This window comes from Mus pahari, chromosome 1 (assembly GCF_900095145.1).
Source record: "Mus pahari chromosome 1, PAHARI_EIJ_v1.1, whole genome shotgun sequence".
NCBI lineage: Eukaryota > Metazoa > Chordata > Mammalia > Rodentia > Muridae > Mus > Mus pahari.
This window is the reverse complement of record NC_034590.1, coordinates 124,723,147-124,744,181: the sequence shown is the minus strand read 5'-3', so window position 1 is coordinate 124,744,181 and position 21,035 is coordinate 124,723,147. Positions and strand designations below refer to the sequence as shown.

The 21,035-nt window shown below is 38.3% G+C and overlaps 2 protein-coding genes across 2 annotated transcripts in view; both read left to right on the top strand.

The window, feature by feature from the left end:
- The window catches only part of Zfp91 (ZFP91 zinc finger protein), a 36,083-nt gene extending 17,142 nt beyond the window's left edge, over nucleotides 1-18,941 (top strand). Inside the window, exons 3-12 of the mRNA XM_021198699.2 lie at nucleotides 1,789-1,995; nucleotides 2,230-2,266; nucleotides 2,842-2,946; nucleotides 3,986-4,120; nucleotides 4,846-4,896; nucleotides 5,249-5,327; nucleotides 6,411-6,525; nucleotides 11,401-11,500; nucleotides 11,965-17,327; nucleotides 18,222-18,941. Coding sequence (XP_021054358.1) covers nucleotides 1,789-1,995; nucleotides 2,230-2,266; nucleotides 2,842-2,946; nucleotides 3,986-4,120; nucleotides 4,846-4,896; nucleotides 5,249-5,327; nucleotides 6,411-6,525; nucleotides 11,401-11,500; nucleotides 11,965-12,475 — 1,340 coding nt within the window. The 3' untranslated portion in view covers nucleotides 12,476-17,327; nucleotides 18,222-18,941. The remainder of the gene's footprint in view (nucleotides 1-1,788; nucleotides 1,996-2,229; nucleotides 2,267-2,841; nucleotides 2,947-3,985; nucleotides 4,121-4,845; nucleotides 4,897-5,248; nucleotides 5,328-6,410; nucleotides 6,526-11,400; nucleotides 11,501-11,964; nucleotides 17,328-18,221) is intronic.
- Nucleotides 17,222-18,713, top strand: Cntf (ciliary neurotrophic factor). The gene is given in 3 exon segments (XM_021222336.2): nucleotides 17,222-17,244; nucleotides 17,246-17,327; nucleotides 18,222-18,713. Coding segments are annotated over 3 exon segments (588 nt in total). The 3' UTR covers nucleotides 18,705-18,713.
- Nucleotides 18,942-21,035: the final 2,094 nt, after the last annotated feature.

The following is a 21,035-nucleotide window of genomic DNA, read 5'->3' as shown; positions in this document are numbered from 1 at the left end:
GGTGCTCTTACCCACTGAGCCATCTCACCAGCCCAGATTTACTTATTTTATCGATGAGTACACAGTAACTCTTCAGGCACATCAGAATAGAGCATTGGATCCCATTGCAGATGGTTGTGAGCCACTATGTGGTTGCTGGGTATTGAACTCCGGACTTCTAGAAGACCAGTCAGTACTCTTAACTGCTGAGCCATCTCTCCAGTCTGAGACCACTTTCTTAATTTAACTTGGAACTAAGGGTTAGAATTACATGAATCAATTTCTTGGGTCTGTTTTGCATTAGATTTTGTATGAAACAAGGTACTGTTTGGCAATGAAAATTATTTTACTTAGAGTAGCAACATCAGGATAAGTGATGTTCTTGATATTTGGAGCTTTAGTATTTAGTATGCTTGCATGAGCATTGGTACAAGGGCATCTTACCAAGTTGCTAAGTCATAAAGCAGTATGACTGCCCCCTTTCAGCAAACATTTAACTGCCTCTTAGAGACAGATGAGACCTTACATTGAAGGCCCCATTGCTGTGATGTTTATCAGTACAACAGCTGTATCATATTCAGGACATGGCATTTTGCAGCACAGTTTCCCATCTTGTGACTCCTTCCTTCCACAATATTCCCTGAGCCTTGGAGTAGATAATATAGATGTCCTGGATAGGGCTAAGCACTCGGCTGTTACTTATTTTTGCACTTTAGTCAGTTAAGGGTTTCTATTAACCCACTGCTCACTATAAAAAGAAGCTTCTCTAATCAAAGCATCAAATGGTAAATGTAAACATAAATAAAAGCAATGTGACGTGTCTGGTTAGGAAAAGAACAATAATAGGTTTTCCTTCTTAGAGCATATCCTGGCTCCCTACCAACTGTGGGGTTTTGATCAGGTTTTCCCTGAGCATAAATTTGCTTTTAAGGAATGAACTTCAAATTCAGTTCAGAAAATAGTTGACCACCCCATAACAGTCGTGCCATTATATAGAAATGTGTATGTCTTGACTAGCAAGTCAGTATTATAGAATGCAGGGTCCACAACTGGGTGAGACTGTTAATAACTTTTCCAGCACTGTGCAGAGTACATTTCAATCCTATAAATTCAGCAGGGAGCAAAGCATCCAGTTCAATTCCAACTTGATTTTTGTCTTGCCACCGAAGTTTTGGTGTCTTCACCATCAGTAGATACTGACCATTCTGTTTTGGTGGGCAATTGCCCTTATGTGTGTGTGTGTTGTTGTTGTTGTTGTTGTTGTTGTTGTTGTTGTTGTTTCTTTTTAAAATCTCGCTGGTCTCAATTCATGCATGGTCCTTCTATTCTACCCTGAGTGATGGATTATTGGGGTGCTGCCTACCACAAGGGTCTTAGAGTTACTATTGATGTGATGAAACAATGACCACAGCAACTCTTATAAAAGAAAGCGTATACCTGGGGCTTGCTTACAGGTTCAGAGGTTTATTCCGTTGTGAGCATGGGTGGGCATGCAGGCAGACATGGTGCTGAAGAAGGGGCTGAGAGTGGTACATCTGTATTTACAGACAGAAATACTAGGTCTAGGTTGAGCATTTGAAACCTCCAAAGCCCACCCCACAGTGAAACATTTCATCCAACAAGGCCACATATACCCCAGCAAGGGTATACTAATGGTTCTACTTCATAATAAAGAAGCATTAAAATATGCCTATGGGGGCTATTCCAAAATTTTTTTTTCTGCTACTGCTGCTGCTTACAGTTACTAGATTTTAAAGAATGGATACTGGTTAACTAAAATCTTGAAAAGAATTGTATGTTTTCGTCTAGATCCTAAGGAAGAGAAAGAAGATGATTCTGTCCTCCCTCAGGAAGTTTCCATTACTACAACTAGAGCTAGCCGGAGCTGGCGCAGTAGTAGCAGGACCTCTATCTCTCGCCTTCGAGACAGTGAGAATACTCGGAGCTCTAGGTCCAAGACTGGCTCATTGCAACTCGTCTGCAAGACAGAACCAATTACTGATCAACTTGATTATGGTATGGTGCAAATACATTATGCTTACTTCAGATACCTAATTGTTTTTTTAATCTTAGATGTAATGCAGAACATTTACCTAAATGTCTTAATTTTGGGGAAGAGGTAATATGTAGATAAAATTTGTTCTAGACACATTGTAGATAGTCTCCATTTATAAAACTGCTTCATACAATAAGTTTACTTAAGTCTTTGGCTATGCAATTGTCTCAATAAATCTTGTTTTAATTTTCTAGATGTTCCAGAAGAGCATCAGTCTCCCGGTGGCATTAGGTATAAAGTTTATTTCATACTTACATCTTTGAATATTTCACTGTATCAAATGATTGAGATAGATTCTATTCAATAGAATTTTTGAACTATTACTGAAATTAACTTGTTTTAAGTTGTCATACTTCCACATTTGATCTTGAATGTACCTAAAAATGTAAAGCTTTCTGTTTCCTAGTTGCAAAAGCATGTCTTGAGTAACTTCTGTGAGTGTGTTGGACACTAATATAAAATAGAGTGTCTTGCTGAGTGCTTTTCATGGTACTTTGGTAATTTAATGTTGGCTAATTATTGTGTGATATAACACATTACCAGACAAGGAATTACAAAGTCAGTTTTCTCTTGGTGCCATTGGACAATTATCTCATTTTTATTTAAAATGTTATTATCATATTTGTGTAGTCTTATGAGTTCTAAGTATTACTTTTAATAAAGTAACTTAGATTATAGTCCAACCAGAGCATAAGGATAGAAATTTTAGGTGGTGTGAATTTTGGGCTATATGTAAGTATTCTAACTCAGTCCTATTAGACAATTCTTGAAACCAGAATTTATCATTTTTATTTGCTTATTTGTAGTAGTGATGAGGAAGAGGAGGAGGAAGAAGAAATGTTAATCAGTGAAGAGGAAATACCATTCAAAGATGACCCAAGAGATGAGACTTACAAGCCCCACCTTGAAAGGCATGTTTGAAATTTCACTGTATACATGCTGGTGAAAATGCATAGGAATATATTGGTTTTGTTGCATGATTAAATAAATATATAAATAATTTTAAATGAATGTTTTGGAATTATGACATCTTTTTTTATATAGCCCTCCATTTGATCTATTAAACTTTAATATTCTAAACTATACTATTTAGTAGATACGTGCGTGTTTTAATAAGGTTTTCTGGAATGTTTAGAATTGTTTTGCTTAGTATCTTATTTTTTCTTGAAATTATAGAGAAGACTTGGTTTTTATGTTTTTAGCCTATCTTAGTTTGGGTTACTATTGCTATGATGAAACATCGTCACCACAAGCAAGTTGAAGAGGAAAGGGTTTATTTGCCTTACTTGGTTTTTAGGTTTTCAGCCTATCTTAGTTTGGGCTACTATTGCTATGATGAAACATCGTCACCAAAAGCAAGTTGGAGAAGGAAGGGTTTATTTGGCTTTCTCTTCCACTTTTATTGTCCATCAGTGAAGAAAGTCAAGACATAAATTCTAATGGTGCTATGACCTCAAGACAAGTGTTGATGCGTAGGCAATGGAAGGGCACTGATTACTGGTTTGTTTGGCCTGCCCCCTTAGGGAACCCAGGACTACCAGCCTAGGTTTAGTCCTATCCACAATGGACTAGGTTCTCCCCCATGAATCAATAGTTTTAAAAAAATCCCTTATACGCTCAATCTTATGGAGACATTTTCATAACTGAGGCTCTTTCTTTTCAGATAATTATAGCATCAAGTTGACATAAAACTAGCCAGCATAGAGCAGTATTTATCCATGGAGATATACGAGCACACACACACACACACACACACACACACATATGCATGTATATATGCATATACACTTCCTTGCTATGGGACAGTTGGTATAAAATTGTGGTTTGTAAGTTGAGAATCACAGCTTCAGAACAGTAAGATAATGATAAACCCTAATCTTTACTATTATAGACTACCTTTAATGAAGCCTTTGTTAGAATATTTGTGTTGAAATGTTTTTCTGTTTTCAGGGAAACTCCGAAGCCACGGAGAAAATCAGGGAAGGTGAAAGAAGAGAAAGAAAAGAAAGAAATTAAAGTGGAAGTAGAAGTAGAGGTCAAAGAAGAAGAGAATGAAATTAGGGAAGATGAGGAGCCTCCCAGGAAGTAAGTAGGCAGTTTCTACTAAAAGTTGAAACCTACCATTCAAAGCCACTAGTAGACAGATTCACATGTGCACACACATACACATATCCCCAGGCATGGGGCACTTGCATTTAATCCTAGCATTTAGAAAGTGGGGGCAAGCAGATTATCTGTATGTATGAGTATGAAGTCAACCTAATCTACGTAGCTAGTTCCAGACTAGCCAGGGCTACATAATGAGACCCTCTCTAAAAAACACAAACACACAAAAGACAGCTGAATATAAACCCAAATGAGTAATAGAGATAGTATCTTCAGGGATACAGAGAAAGCCAGAAAAATTTCTCAAGTATGTGTGTTCTCAAAAACCAATAGGTTAAATGATGAACATATCTTGATCACATACTTTGTTGCAGAAATAAGATTAAGTGCTTTATTATCTTCTTAATTGCCTTTTTAATTAATTGCATTTACATGATAAGCTTTTTACTATAACTACTTTTCAAGTAATCACATTGAAATTTGTTCAGATAGTAGAGTGAAATTCAAAAAAGGGGGGGGGGGAGAAAAAAATGAAATTACCTCAGCATAAATCTGGCTTAATGGCCAGATGTGTTTGGTTTTTGTATTGTTGGTTATCCTGTGTGTCTGCCGCCTGTTATTTCATGCTTAAAATATGTCTTTAGACATCTATATCTCTATGAGCTTTCATCTACAATAGTTAACTACTCTTTCTTAAATTACAGGAGAGGGAGAAGGCGAAAAGATGACAAAAGTCCGCGATTACCCAAAAGGAGGTGAGGCATTTTCGCTTCTTTTTGTGTCTTAGGTCTGGTGCTAGGCATTTAATTGATTTTCATAAACAGAGCGGGTGTGGCTTCTTTACATTTTACAAATGTGGGGTTACCTAGTTCCATGATGCACAGATAGTGTGTTTTCATTTTCATTGCATGATGCTGAGTTGTCTGATATCCTTAGTGCTTCTTACCTCTTCGTTGCTTGCTAACTTATTCGTGTTGGTTTTAAACCATCAAACCTTTAGCAGTTTGATTACTCGTGTACAAATTTTGTGAAACCTATTATCTATTATCACACTATATATAGAATACCACTTCTGTTACTAACTTTTTCCTGACATTCTGGCATTAGAAAAAAGCCTCCAATCCAATATGTCCGTTGTGAGATGGAAGGATGTGGAACTGTTCTTGCTCACCCTCGCTATTTGCAGGTCAGTAAAATACAAGACAGTCTTTATTTATACAGTGTCCATAACTTGTCTCCTAAGATGTCACTTTCTGTGGGATTTGTAAACACTGACATAAAATAAAAAGAAAAATGTTCCTGAGTATAAAATAACATAAGTTGTCTTTATTCTACCTGTACTGCTTTAATAGAATAACAGAGGCTAGCAATTTAAAGGACAAATTTATTGGCTTTTGATTCTGAGTTCCTTACAAGTCTTAAGAATGTCGTACCAGCATCTGGAAAGGGGTTTTCTCAGTGTGCAAGACTGAGGAACAAGAAGGAAACATGAGGAGAAAATAAGGAACTGAGTTCAGTTTGTTAAAAATTTTAATCCATGGGCACAGAACACTTAAATATCTCAACATTATTACATTGAAGACGTTGGAGGATACATTTAAACCTTAGCATATTCTATTAAATAATAGTAATAATAAAGGACTGAAAAACCTGAACCCAAGTATAAGATTTTTTTTTAGATTCTTACAGTGCTACAATATTTCCCAAAATGGCATAGCAGATTATTCTAACAATAATACACAGATACAGAATAATAGATTTTTAGCTTTAATATATATTACCATAAAATGATTATAGCATTCAAACTAGTAATTTCTTAGAGACAGTACAAAATGGGTGATTTTATTTTTCTTCTGATTTTTTTTTCTTTAAGTTAATAGATATTTAACTGATTGTGTTTCTGATTGTGTACAAGTCTAGCATAAAATGGGGATATGAAATAGTGAAATGTTGCTTAGGAAATGCATGTTAATCTTTAGCAAGCAAGTATAAGACTGGCTTACTTTTGGATTATGATTCTATTATAGTAATTGTAGCCACTGTTTTTGTTTGCGGCATGTGATGTGCTATTTGGCATACCCATTATGGTGTTTTTATTTCATAAATGAAAACTAAAACTTTGAAATATGTAAGTACATCCAAGATGACATTGCTAATGAGTGACAGGTGCAGGTTAGAATTTTTTTCTTACACTTTAACTTTATTTAGCAAAAAATAAAAAAGAGGGTAGAGAACTTATTTTTTTTTTCCTTTCCTTCTGCTATTTTAGCACCACATTAAATACCAGCATTTGCTGAAAAAAAAATATGTATGTCCCCATCCCTCCTGTGGACGACTCTTCAGGCTCCAGAAACAACTTTTGCGACATGCAAAGCATCATACAGGTACATTTCTAAGTAAAAGGTTTACCAAATAAATAGCCAAGCAAACTGCACTTGAGTATATAGACTGATAATAAAGCAAGAGTTTCTAGTACAAGCCTTCTTAACGGAACCTAGAGTTGGCAACTATGAGAGAATGTTATGAAAATAAATATTAACAAAATATAAACAGTTTAAATGTGACACTTTTGAATTGGGCTGGTCTCACGTTTATAAACACAACGCTGGTAAAACTGAAGCAGGAGTGGACTATATAGATAGAACCTGTTTTAAACAGTAGTGATAGAAAAGATGTAGGGTCTGGTCCTGGCTGGCTTGGAATTCACTGTAGACCAGGCTGGCCTCAGGCTCCCAACAAACAGTCCTGATAATAGTCTCCCAAGTAGTATAGTTGACACTCACTGGTTTTCTAGTCTTAAATAGCCTTCTTGAGATAAAGCTCTTGCCCTGGAAGCAGGAGGACCAGAGAGATCAGATACCCTAGAGCCCATGTAGGAGCCAAGCAGGTGTGCTGGCTACCTGTAATCCTAGTGCTTGGGAAACAGAATTTCTAGGGCAATCTTACTGACTAGCTAAAATCAATGCTCTCTGGGTTTCACAAGCAACCCTGACTCAAAGAAGGAAGTGGAGAGCGATCCCAAAAGACACCTGACTTCAGCTTTAGTCCTTTGTATGTACCATACACATGCAAAAATAAATATTTTAAACCAACAAACATGAATATTACAGGGTATACTCAGCTAGAGCTTTATTCTTAAGCCGGGCGTGGTGGCGCACGCCTTTAATCCCAGCACTCGGGAGGCAAAGGCAGGTGTGGATTTCTGAGTTCAAGGCCAGCCTGGTCTACAAAGTGAGTTCCAGGACAGCCAGGGCTATACAGAGAAACCCTGTCTCGAAAAACCAAAAATAAAAAATAAATAAATAGAATATTTATTCTTGACTTCTTAATTTTTTTTTGTAATGGGAATATTAATCTTTTACTTAGCATATATTCTGTGTCAGTTGTAAACTTATACATAGCTGTGCTAATCTGTCTACTGAATAACACTGAATGGTGTTTTTTCACCTAAAAATCTCAGAACAGTTAAGCAGTTTTTGTTACTGGTCATTTAGTTAAACTAACAGAACCAGGACTTTTCAGTTATGCTGTAGGTAAATACTTGACAGTAAAGGTGGAAACTTGATCATAACTGCTCAGGAATAAAGTAGAGTAAATATTAATGAGAAAGCCTAAACAATAAAAGGTTTGCTTTCATTTATGTTTAACTGTTAAATACTTTGAGATGATTATATATGTAGAGATCTTAAAATCTAGTTATTGAACATGTTTGTGAATTTCTATAGAAATAACTTAGACACAGAAGCTGATTGTTATGGAATAAATTCAAATTCTGTTCATTTATAGCCACAAACAATCTTGATGAAATTCTATTTTAAGCATAAATTAAGTCACCTATTCCAATATATATCATATTCAGTTGGTATATAATACTGATTGGATATGTCTTATACTTCAGAATTACATGTGTCCTCACCTCAATCTTGGACAATAAGACTTTAAACTCCCTTTGAAAAAATATGTCCCTCCCCTAGCTGATAATGATGTATATACCCTGTCAGATATGCAGCATAGATGCTTGCCAGTTCTATGAGATTCCTCTTCACTCAATTGTTGTCTTAGCTGAGCAGAAGCTTTATGATTTTTATGAGGCTTGTTACTTGTCAGGTGTTGGTGTTGATTCCTGGGCAGATGGAATCATATTCAGAAATTCCTTTCCTACACCTATATCTTAATTTTTTTTTCTACCAGTTTTAGTGTTTTATGATTCACATTGAAGTCTTTGAAACATTCGTATTTAATTTTTATAGAAGGTGATACATACAGGTCTAATTTCAGTAGACATTTAATTTTCCCAGCAGCATTTGAAGATACTGTCTTGTCTCCATTGTTTGTATTGACATCTCTTTATTATTAAATTTTACAATCAAATAAATTTACTTTAATAATTTTGTAATTAAAATGTATTACTGCTATAATAAACACCATACCCCAAAACAAACTTGGGAGGAAAGCGTTTATATTGCTTACATAGTCACATTATAGTCCATCAAAGGAAGTTAGGAACTAAAGAAGATGCCATAGTAGACATTGTTTATTGGCCTGCTCAGCATGCTTTCTAACCCCAAGGTCACCTGTCCAGTGGCACCACTAGCAGTGAACTGAGTGAGTGCCTGCAATATCAATCATTAATTAAGAAAATGTACCACAAGCTTGCCCACAAGCCAGTCTACTGGGGACATTTTCTCAGTTGAGGTTTCTCTTTCAAAGTAGAGCTTATATTAAGCTTTATGCATAATACTAGACAACAGAACATCTTCAAATATCAGGTGACTTATGTGTACATGTGTTTAGGTTGTGTCTTTTATTCCATTGATCTACACATTTATTTTAATGCTGCTACTACACTTTTTTATTGTAGCTCTGATAAGTGAATCTAAATTCCTCTACCAAAGTAAATAAATCAACACATCAATCAACCAATCAATCAATCAATCAATGTCAGGAACAAGATAGGGATATCCACTATCCCAACTCCTTTTCAACATTGCTGAAGCAACAGGATAAGAGAAGGAAATTAAAAGTATACAAAAGTAGGAGAAACACCTGAAAAAATGTTCAACATCCTTAGCCATCAGGGAAATGCAAATCAAAACAACCCTGAGATTCCATCTCACACCAGTCAGAATGGCTAAGATCAAAAATTCAGGTGACAGCAGATGCTGGCAAGGTTGTGGAGAAATAGGAACACTCCTCCATTGTTGGTGGGATTGCAAGCTTGTACAATCACTCTGGAAATCAGTCTGGCGGTTCCTTAGAAAATTGGACATAGTACTACCGGAGGACCCAACAATACCTCTTCTAGGCATATACCCAGAAGATCTTCTAACTGGTAATAAGGACACATGCTCCACTATGTTCATAGCAGCCTTATTTATAATAGCCAGAAGCTGGAAAGAACCCAGATGTCCCTCAATAGAGGAATGGATACAGAAACTGTGGTACATTTACACAACAGAGTACTACTCAGCTATTAAAAACAATGAATTTATGAAATTCTTGGGCAAATGGATGTATCTGGAGGATATCATCCTTAGTGAGGTAACCCAATCACAAAAGAAGTCACTAGATATGCACTCACTGATAAGCGGATATTAGGACAGAAACTTAGAATACCCAAGATACATTATGCAAAACAGAAGAAAACAAAAAAGGATGACCACTGGGTGGATACTTCATTCCTCCTTAGAATAAGGAACAAAATACTCATGAAAGGATATAGGTACAGAGTCAAAATTTAGAGCTAAGATGAAAGGATGGACTATCCAGAGACTACCCCATTCGGGAGTCCATCCCATCATCAGCCACCAAACCTAGATACTAATGCTCATGCCAACAAGATTCTGCTGAAGGGACCCTGATATTGCGGCCTCTTGTGAGGCTATGCCAGTGCCTGGCAAACACAGAAGTGGATGCTCACAGCCAGCTATTGGATGGAACACAGGGTCCCCAATGGAGGAGCTAGAGAAAGTACCCAAGGACCTGAAGGGGGCTGCAACCCTGTAGGTGGAACAACAATATGAACTAACCAGTACCCCCTGAGTTTGTGTCTCTAGCTGAATATGTAGCAGAAGATGGCCTAATTGGCCATCACTGGGAATAGAGGCCCCTTGGTCTTGCAAACTTTATATTACCCAGCACAAGGCAAGGCCTGGGCCAAGTAGTGGGAGTGGGTGGGTAGGGGAGCAGGGGCGGGGGGGGGGTATAGGGAACTTTCGGGATAGCATTTGAAATGTAAATAAAGAAAATAATAAAAAAAAATCTAAAAAAAAAAGAAATTACCATGTAAGTTGGGAGTGAATAGATAACTATATTTTAAAAAAAGAAAACAAACAAGAACCAAAAATATATGTCATTAAAAAAAAAGTATACAAAAGTAGGAGAAAGGTCAGATATGCCCTATTTGCACATGATACACTATGCATAGTTCTAGGTGTGTTTATCCAGGGTTCCTGGAAATGTTTAGTGATGCTCTGAATAGGGACATCAGCACTATACTGCCAGCTAGATTAAGTATGAAATGAACTGAGGAATTGCATTTCCCTCCTGTTTCTGGATATTCACCAGGGACAAAGCTTTCCCTCCAATGAATTGCAGTAGTTCATCTGTAGATGAAATAAACCTTTCTTCAGTTACTTGTCTGTTACTTGGTCATAACAAGAAATGATATAACTTAAATCTGTGAAATGTTCACCCTTAACTAGTACGTCTAGAAAAAATTCTTAGAGGATGTCTTAACAGCGTATCTTGATGCCCTACTCCTCAATTGGACTACTGCCAGATCCACTCTCCCCAGGTGTCCTCTGGTTTTGTTTGTTTTGTTTTGTTTTTTAAAATAGACTATCTCACAATAGATGTCTTCTTGGCCCTCTACCTCTTAATATCTTTTTTGTGATGCTTAGTGATTTTAAGATCCTTTGATTTTCCAGACAGGGTTTCTCTGTGTAGCCCTGGCTGTCCTGTAACTCGCTTTGTAGACCAGGCTGGCCTAGAACTCAGAAATCTGCCTGCCCCTGCCTCCCAAGTGCTGGGATTAAAGGCATGTGCCACCGCGCCTGACTTAAGATCTTTTTTTAATACAGTGGTTCTCAACCAAACATTTTTGGTGTTAAATTTAGCTTCCTCAAAATACTTCCTCACTGTAAAGAGTGTGTTGTGTGCTGTAGAGTGACTCCCAGAAGATTTGATCATCTGCAAACTTCAAAAAGTACTTAGCAGGTGCCTTAATGAAGTGTTAACCACTTTACTTTTCTTCTTAGACCAGAGGGATTATATCTGTGAATATTGTGCTCGGGCCTTCAAGAGTTCTCACAATCTGGCAGTACACCGGATGATTCATACGGGCGAGAAGCCATTACAGTGAGTGTTTACTTACTAGTGAACATCTGGGTAGAAGTGCATTTATTTCACATGGAGATTTGTCCCTTAAAAACATTTCAGTTGACACTGCTATTTACTTTTACTAAATTAAAGATTGAATATTTATTGGGGAATTCTTTGCTGCCTTTTTCTTTTTTTCTGCTGTTCTTTTTAAATACATTTTTACTAGTTTGAAAATTCTCCCTTAACCACTTACCACCAAACCTAACCCTTTTATGTAAATAACCCATGAATGCAATTTATGCTGCCTATGTCCTTGAGTATAGAGTGAAGTGTGCTTGTTTTGTTGTTTCTTAAAACATATATATATATATATATATTTTTTTTTAGTTAGATTTCCTAATCCTTCATAAGTATTGTATGGATATGTAAGTTTTTCAGTTCTCACCTGGCCCTTAATTTAAGATCCTCTGATTGATCATTTACTTTTGGATTTCCTTTAGATGTGAGATATGTGGATTTACTTGTCGACAAAAAGCATCTCTTAATTGGCACATGAAGAAACATGATGCAGACTCCTTCTACCAGTTTTCTTGCAATATCTGTGGCAAAAAATTTGAGAAGAAGGACAGTGTAGTGGCACACAAAGCAAAAAGCCACCCTGAGGTGCTGATTGCAGAAGCTCTGGCAGCCAATGCGGGCGCCCTCATCACCAGCACAGATATCTTGGGCACTAACCCAGAGCCCCTGACACAGCCTGCTGATGGTCAGGGGCTTCCTCTTCTTCCTGAGCCCTTGGGAAACTCAACAGCTGGAGAGTGCCTACTGCTAGAAGCTGAAGGGATGTCAAAGGCATACTGCAGTGGGACAGAACGGGTGAGCCTTATGGCTGACGGGAAGATCTTTGTGGGAAGTGGCAGCAGTGGGGGCACTGAAGGGCTGGTCGTGAACTCGGATATACTCGGTGCTACCACAGAGGTTCTGATTGAAGATACAGACTCTACTGGACCCTAGTGCAAAGGAAGACTTTGGGCACTGGGACAGTGCAGACTTTGTATTTAAAAGATAAAAAGGACAAAAAAAATTTAAAGCATTTAAAAATCTAGTAAAATAACTGAAGGGCCTGCTCTTTGCATTGTGGATCACAACACACACACACACACACACACACACACACACACACACACACCCCATCCCCATTCCCTGAACTCCCTTTCCTCATCCTTAAAATATTGATGTAGCCTTTACCAGAAAGGTTGATGAAAAAGCAGCAACATACTAGGTTCCAGCCAGCAGCAGACTTCTGCTCATTGGCAGATCGCCTTTTTCCCAACCTATAACTCTGATGTGCTCTGGATCAGCTTTGAACTCATAATAGTATATTACTATCATCTAAATCTTTTCTCCTCTACTACTGCCCTATGACTCTGGCTTCTCCCCACTGCAACAACCAACACTTACCCTCAAATATTATATAATTCTATTTTCTGGAGGCTGGCAGCTTGACTTGGCACTTTAGGGCCCCTTGGCAGGATGCTGTTAAAACAGCACACATCTCTCACCCCTCTTCCATTACTCACTGGGTTTGGGGAGGGAAGGATACATGGGGACCACCTCCCTCCCTTTCAATGGATCCCAACACCTCAGTTCCCCCCACTCCTGAACCTCCATAATGCTCTTAATGGTGCTCACTTGCTTGGAAGCAGGCTCCCAAGAGAGAGGGGACTGCCCTCTGTACAGTCTTTCTGGCTGAAAGATAGGGCTCTGTGTCAGTGAGAAAAGTCCCAGGCTAATGGCAGAAATTTGCACTTTTAACATGTGTGTTTTTGTGTTGTGGAACCTGAGATTCCTTATTTATTAATGGAAAGTCTGATTTTTTTGGGGGGAGGGTCTTTGTTGCTATGTTTTGTGGGGCTGGGAGAGTAGATTATTCTGACATGGGATCCTTCCTACACGAGGTACTCTGAAGGCCAGGCTTAGAGTTAAAGAAGCACAGCCAGCCTCTAAAATCATAGTTCTCCAGTGGCCTTTAAAGAAAGCTGGTCCCCAGCACTAACAGAATCACTACAGTAGCCTAGTGCTTTTTTGGAAGCCTTAGGGAAGTTTGATAGGTTTGTGGTAACAAGTGTGCTCTTTGAGATTTTTAAGAGCATTTGAGATACAAGAATTTTGAGGGATGAGGAATGTTGGTCAAGGTCTGAATCACACATAAAAGATTTTCTTCTGTGAATTTATCTTCTCTTGTCTTCACCATTTCTTTGCATATATATCCCTGCTGGCCCCTTGTTTTGATTTTGGTTTTTGTTTTGTTTTTGGTCATTCCAGCTCTCAGTGGAAGACCAGACCCTGTCATTCATGAAGGAACAAAATCTAAAAGTTCTAGAGATTTGGTTCAGAGTAAACTGTTGTATCTTATCTATCTCCTCTTTAGAAGAGATGAAGCTTCAATAGACAAAAACAAAAGTAAAAATCTGTATGATGATGTTTTTTGGCTTTCCCCAGAATTATCTATTTTCCTCTGAGTAGAGATTTTAATGCCTTGTGGCATTAAAATTACTGTCATTGGGAGACACAGTTCATGTTTTTACATGCTTCTACCTCTCAAAAGACTAAAACCCTAATTCAGCTTATTTTTTTGAAAATTAGGAGTACAGTTCTTCCCTGTGTACTTCAGAATCAGCCATTGAAGACTTAGCCATTTGTTGTCAGAAACACATGATGACTATTGGGAAAAATAAGAGTTTGACTGAGAACAAAATAAGGAACAGCTTGTTTTTCACAAACACTAAAACTGTGGAGTTTATCAAATTTTCTCTGCTTGATTTTTTTTTTCCCCCAAAAGGAGAATAGCAAAATGTCATCTCTGAAAGACGCTTACTATACACCCACCTTTGTCGGTGGTTGGGATGCCAGGGAGAGGGAGGAAGACACCTACAGGAACAATCTTAAACACATTATTGTTTCCTCTAGAGTGTTGCGGACTTAGTCATCCCTCTCATGTGAGGGGAGAAAAGGCATGAAGACAAGGCTTTCCTGCTCGACAGAGTTTGCAGTTGACTTTGGTGCATTGCATAGATTTGAAAATACTGTAAGAGTAATTAAAAATGGATCTGCAACAAAGTTGCTCCACTTGACACTGTTTATCTAGTATCTGCTAGTCCTACTCTTAGCCTTTGTTTTTCACATTTAGATTGTCTCCATAAATTAGAGTGGTTACTCATCAGATAGAGCCACCCACCGAAAAGCAAACTGCATTGAAAATATCTCACTTTTCTGGGATGGGGAAAAATATGTTCTTTTCTGTACTTCACTCCCCTCCCCATAAAAGCAACTAGTTCTAATACTTAGAAACTTCCTGTCCTCTCATGGGGGTTGGGGTGGGGCTTAAAGGGGGCTGGGTCATCTTAGCTGCTATCTGTTGGCAATAAGTTTTTTTTAGCAGTTTACAATAAATTTTTCATGAACTTCATATTCCTTTTGAGAGCTAGTGCTAGCATAATAAAAGTGTATGAGCAAACTAAGCCCCTACCCATTTCCTTTTTTCCCATGCCATTCATTTAATTGTCCTTCGAAGGAGTCCTTTTAATCTTGAAAATCGATAATTCATACTGATGGTTTGTTATCTTTTAAATCATACCTCCATCTTCAATTGGCAATTCTAAATTCTTAGATATATAGTTGTGATAATTACTCGGTATTTCTGGGAGTTATGCACCCTCCTTGCTTGCATTGCTAGCATATTTTGTATAATTAGACCCTAACACATTTTACAGGGTTTAGTCAGACACTGGCTGGGAGTCCTGGGAATGAGCAGAGAAAACATCAGCATAGAGCACTTGGACCTCCCTTGCACCTGTTCAGAGGAAGAACAACTATATACCACCAACCTAAGTGAGGTCTTACAGCCCTGCTGCAGGGCTAATTTCCCTCCTTCCTTTCTATCAATTTTCCACTATACTCAAGAAAATTGGAAAATTGTAATGGGGCAGTTATATTTCCTGAAACTTTTTGCCTGTTGAAATGTGCAGGACCCTTTTCCTGTGATGAGAGATAGGTGGTTACTTGATCTAGGTTTAAAAGTTATGTAAAAGAAAAAAAATTATAATAAAAGGGATACTTTGCTTTTAAAATCTTGTTTCCTTTTAATCTAGGTAATCATATTCAAAATAAGTATGTAAAGAAGAAAAATAAAAGTTGTCTTCCTGGAAGCAACTGGTCTTCCTTGGTTGTACTGAGTTAGTCATGCGAGGATAAAACAGTTGATGCTGCTAAATGAGGAAAACATGCCCCTTTTGTATGGTGCTATTTGCTCTTTGTTAAGAGTTGGGAAGGCTTCTAATGCAGAGAAGCCTTGTAGCTTTGTGTTTGGCAGACTCCAAAGGGTGTTTTGTTTGCTTTCTAGGGGGTGTTAAGGATACTATGAAGTACAGTTTACTCTGATAATGACAAAACCGTGGTTGCATTTAAGACCAGTGCTTCTTAACAAAGCTTTTATGTCAAATTCTACCTTTAAAAAAAAGAAAACATAATTCAACCTTGCTAAAAAGTTCTATGGCAGCCATTTCTCACCCATGTCAATTTGCTACTGAGATGGCAAGTGTTCGAACTTCTTGGCAATATCTGTGATATAAAATGGGGACATTGACTTCACTGACCTATTTCGGGTTGAAACTTTGAAACTTGAGCCTATTAACTTCACCCACTAAGTGCAGTACAATAGAATGACAGGTCTGTAAGACCTTTTTAACTCTTTTGTCTTCATTTCAAAGCCTTGTTCATTACCTTGCTAGGCATGGAGAATGACTGGGACTGGGAAGAAAAAGAAGCATGTTGTCACTTGAGTGAAAGTGCCTGAGAAATGTTACCAAGTTTGGGTTGGGTGTTTCCTTTGGGAGGGAACAGGCCTAAACAGTGTCTTTCACATCCTGTAGCTACCAGGAAGGCACCATGATTGAGATTAGAGATGCTCCTTTAGCTAATTTTTAAACAAGTCTAAACCTTACAAATAATGGGAACGGAAAGATGACTACAGACGACCTGTATCACATAGTCTTTGTTTTTTGCACATATCAGGAGCTACCCAAAGAAATTGTAAAGTCAGTGTGAGGTGGGGGAAAATAAAGCCAAAGACCAATGCAGAAATATGAATCTAGTTTATTGTATTAATTTCTTAGATAAAAGTTACTTAGATAAAAGACATCAAATGAGAAAACTACCCCCAAGACTAATATTCAGCCCAGAATTAAGACTCCAATGAAGTTTAAATGTGTAGCATAATATCTGACTCATTTAATAAATGACACCTATTTCAATACTACATTTTGCTAGGATAAAACAAATTAAAATATAGTGAGCATAGGAAGCAGAATAGTAAAATCAAATTATATGTGTAAATACCAGACTACATTAGGCATGGGTGGGTGTCAGGAGGATTAGAGTGATAGTGACCTTGTTGCTAAGTACAAAAGCAAAACAATGACATAAAAACAAGTGCTAAGTACTAAGTGGAGGAGAGATGAAGGCAGACGCTGCGGAAAAAAAAAAGACTGATTAAAAGGGCCTTTTGATTCCACAGGCACAAAATCCACAGCCAGGAATTTGCTGCCACCTCTGAGTCAGGCAGGGGGTGGGGATGGGGGTGCACAATCCCATTAGAGAATGCCCAGTAGATTTAGTCTGTGGGAGTCACATTTCTTATTTGGACTAGTGAAGACAGAAGCAAACCAGCTCACTTGTTTCCTGGGACAGTTGATTTAGGGGATGGCTTTCGCAGAGCAATCACCTTCACCGGCGGGACCTCTGTAGCCGCTCTATCTGGCTAGCAAGGAAGATTCGTTCAGACCTGACTGCTCTTATGGAATCTTATGTAAGTTGTCTATTATACTGTTGTCTGGTTGTCTGTTTTCAACTCTTCTAACCCAACTCTTAACCATCATGTTCCAACCCCATAACCGGTTACAAGAACACTAGTGTGTGTGTATTTATGATATAGCTCCCTAGTCATTCATATATTAAGCACCTATAATTTGACATGTTCTTTCCCTTGAGAAAATTTATACAACCTTACTGTCTTCATCCAGGCTTAAACAGGTGGACAGGTCCTTAAGTGAGAATATACATTATTTGGTTGCCTTTTTTCTGAATCCTACCAGGGTAGACAATAGGCTTTCTAAGTCTAGGTTCTTCATATAATTTTTGAACCTTAAAAATAAAAAGGTTATAGGATTAAGAAAAACTATATGGGGTTTTAGGGAAATGTATAGTTGTCCTCTGTACAGTATAAGCTACTTACATTTTAGTACTCCACATTAGAATACTTGTGACTAAATAGATGTGCCAAAAAGTCTTGAGAAAATGTCAAATTAACCACAGTTCTGGGCTTGTTTTCTCATAAAAGGCCACTGTTTAAAGACCAGCTGTGGTAATATCCCAGGCCTCTAATCAAAGTTATAAATTTAAGTTCTCGAAGAATTGATAACTTTTGAAAAGCCTTACCAGTTATGAGACTCAGTGTCCAAAGAGATGGACACAAAAGCCAGTTGTATCCTAAAGGATTGATTGCACCTTGAGAGTGAACATTGGGGATAGGGAAATTCAGGCAGTGCTGTGGGATCAGGACTCCCCATATGAAGGGTTTCCATTCTGAGCATTTTCTTAACAACTTCGATCACTGACTGTGGAAGTCAAGGAAATTGTATTTGTGATTGAAGAAGGAAATTGAGATGATGTGGAACATATGTTTTGCTATATCCTTGGCCAGGTAAAACATCAGGGCCTGAATAAAAATATCAGCCTTGACTCAGTGGATGGTGTACCAGTGGCAAGCACTGATCGCTGGAGTGAGATGACTGAGGCAGAGCGACTCCAAGAGAACCTCCAGGCTTACCGTACCTTCCAAGGGATGTTAACCAAGCTTTTAGAAGACCAGAGAGTGCATTTCACCCCAACTGAAGGTGACTTCCATCAGGCAATACATACTCTTACGCTCCAAGTTTCTGCCTTCGCCTACCAGCTAGAGGAGTTAATGGTGCTTCTGGAACAAAAGGTCCCCGAAAAAGAGGCTGAGGGGATGCCTGTCACAACTGGAAATGGTGGCCTCTTTGAGAAGAAGCTGTGGGGCTTGAAGGTCCTTCAAGAGCTTTCACAGTGGACTGTGAGGTCTATCCATGACCTCCGTGTCATTTCTTCTCATCACATGGGAATCTCAGCACATGAGAACCATTATGGGGCCAAGCAAATGTAGCTGTTAACCCTTCCCTCTGTCTCCCTCTTTGATCTAATGGAATATCGGTAATTCCCAGGGGCCTAGTTTTCTCAGCATCAATTTTGGAAAACCTTAGACCACAGGCATATTTTATCAAGTAGGGTTGACCCACATATGAACAGAAGATATACATGATTATTCTGGCTATGCATATATGTATACATGATTTTGTTTGTATTGGTGGTATAATAAAGTATAATAAGGGCATTATCCTTCTGCCTTAGTGCTTTACCCTTCCTGATACTAAGTAACCTTTCCAGGTGTTTAACAGTCTTACAGGCAGAAGAGAAGTTGTAACTAGTTTTGGTTGACTTCTGAAAAGACTGAATAAACAAATTGGAAGTTCTAGACTATCTTCATTCAAACTACCCTGACAAGACCATTGCTGTGCAGAGGCAGTGCATGTGCCTTTGTATATTCTGTACAACCTTACATCTTAGTTGTGGAGAGGAAGATGTCTTGCATTATATCCTAGCATTGAAAAGCAACCCTTGTTACTCATCCTCAGGAGTCAGCACCATCCCACCATGTTAATGGTAATATTTGTTGCCCACACTGGACAAAGAACAGCAATTACATATCTTCAGATTACATTTGAGAAAAGGGAAAAATGAGTCCTGTAGTACTTCCATACTTGGGGCTGAGGATATGCAGTAATAGCCTGACTTAATGTTGACTATTATACTTGGATATTGGGTTAATCTCAGTTTACAGCAAGTTAACAGATCTGTCATATAGGTACTGTGACCAGATGTTCATGGACAAAGGGGTAGAATGCTGCTCAGGTTAAAGAGTCACAGGACTCTAGCACTTTACATTCTCCAGGCTTAGTCATGAAGGGAGGATGGGTCCCCAGTAAGAATGCCAGAGATTCTTAAACACAGTAAAGCTCTACTTTTAATGTTCTTGTGAGAAACACATTCCTAGGGAAAGTCATTTACAGTGAGGGCTGTACATTATGAATCCAGAGTTTGTTAGTATTTGTTTTTATTTATCTTTAAAACCCAAATCTAACCACATTCTGCCTCACTAATGAACCATGAGTCAGGGAGGGCTAACTTCCATAAGTTGCATGATGTAGGGATTTGTGATTTACCTTGTATCCTTCCCTAAGGGATTCCATACAGGGTAGTATGGAACATACTAAGTACATGACAGGACTCAGCGAAGCACTGTGGCAGCTCAGGGAAGCAAGACCCTGCTTTCTACTGTGTTTGTAGAAATGCAGTTGTGTATGTAAGAAACAGACCAAAACTATAGTAGATCATAAAGAATTGAAAGATCAGCTAAAGCCACAAGAAAGTATGCTTCCCGGGTTGGTGGAGTACAATAGAGAATATCCTTGAAGATAGAAACATTGAGAGTTGACTCCTGAAAACAAGTTAGACAACAGTAAACATCTGAAAACAGTAAGCACAATAATAGGCCTTTTTGTTTTAGTCCATTCATGATTTAGGTATAGATAGTTAATTTTCTACTTAAGTTAGAAAAGCTTATTTCATTCATATTCTTAAGTTCTGTTTGTCAGGAGCATTTTGTTTTAATTAGTATATGTTAAAGTTTGTGTTTAAAGAATGGCATGAGCCAGGCGTGGTGGCGCACGCCTTTAATCCCAGCACTCAGGAGGCAGAGGCAGGTGGATTTCTGAGTTCGAGGCCATCCTGGTCTACAAAGTGAGTTCCAGGACACACATCACAATAAAAAAAAAAAAAAAAAAAAAAAAAAAAAAAAAAAAAAAAAAAAAGAACGGCATGGCTACAATTTCATTATGGGGAATAACCAGCAGTCCTCATCAGGCATGACCCCTGCCTCTCCTAGGGTTTTTGTGTCTCACAGGTGTAACTGCAGGATTGTCAGAAAACTCATTGATGGTACCTGGCAGCACCCCAGCACACTGGAAGTTCAAGGATTGGGAGTTAGGGGTAAACTTAGACTGCATAACAACAATATGGGTATACACACATACCTCAAAAAGAAAAACAAACTTACAATATGCCTCATAACAGTGTATAGAAACCCTTCAGAAAAAAAGTGGGGAGGGTTTGGGAAGATGTTTCAGTATGTAAGAGTTGTTTGCACTATTAGCAGGAGTTTGAGTCCCCAAGTAAAAGTTGAACATAATTTTACGTGCCTGTAATGCCAGCACTGGAGAACAGAGACTGGGCAGATCCTTTGGAGCTCCTTACCAAAACAGTGCCCACCAGGCAGTGGTGGTGCAGGCCTGTAACCCCAGCACTTGGGAGGAAGCGGCAGATGGATTTCTGAGTTCAAGGCCAGCCTAGTCTACAAAGTGAGTTCCAGGACAGCCAG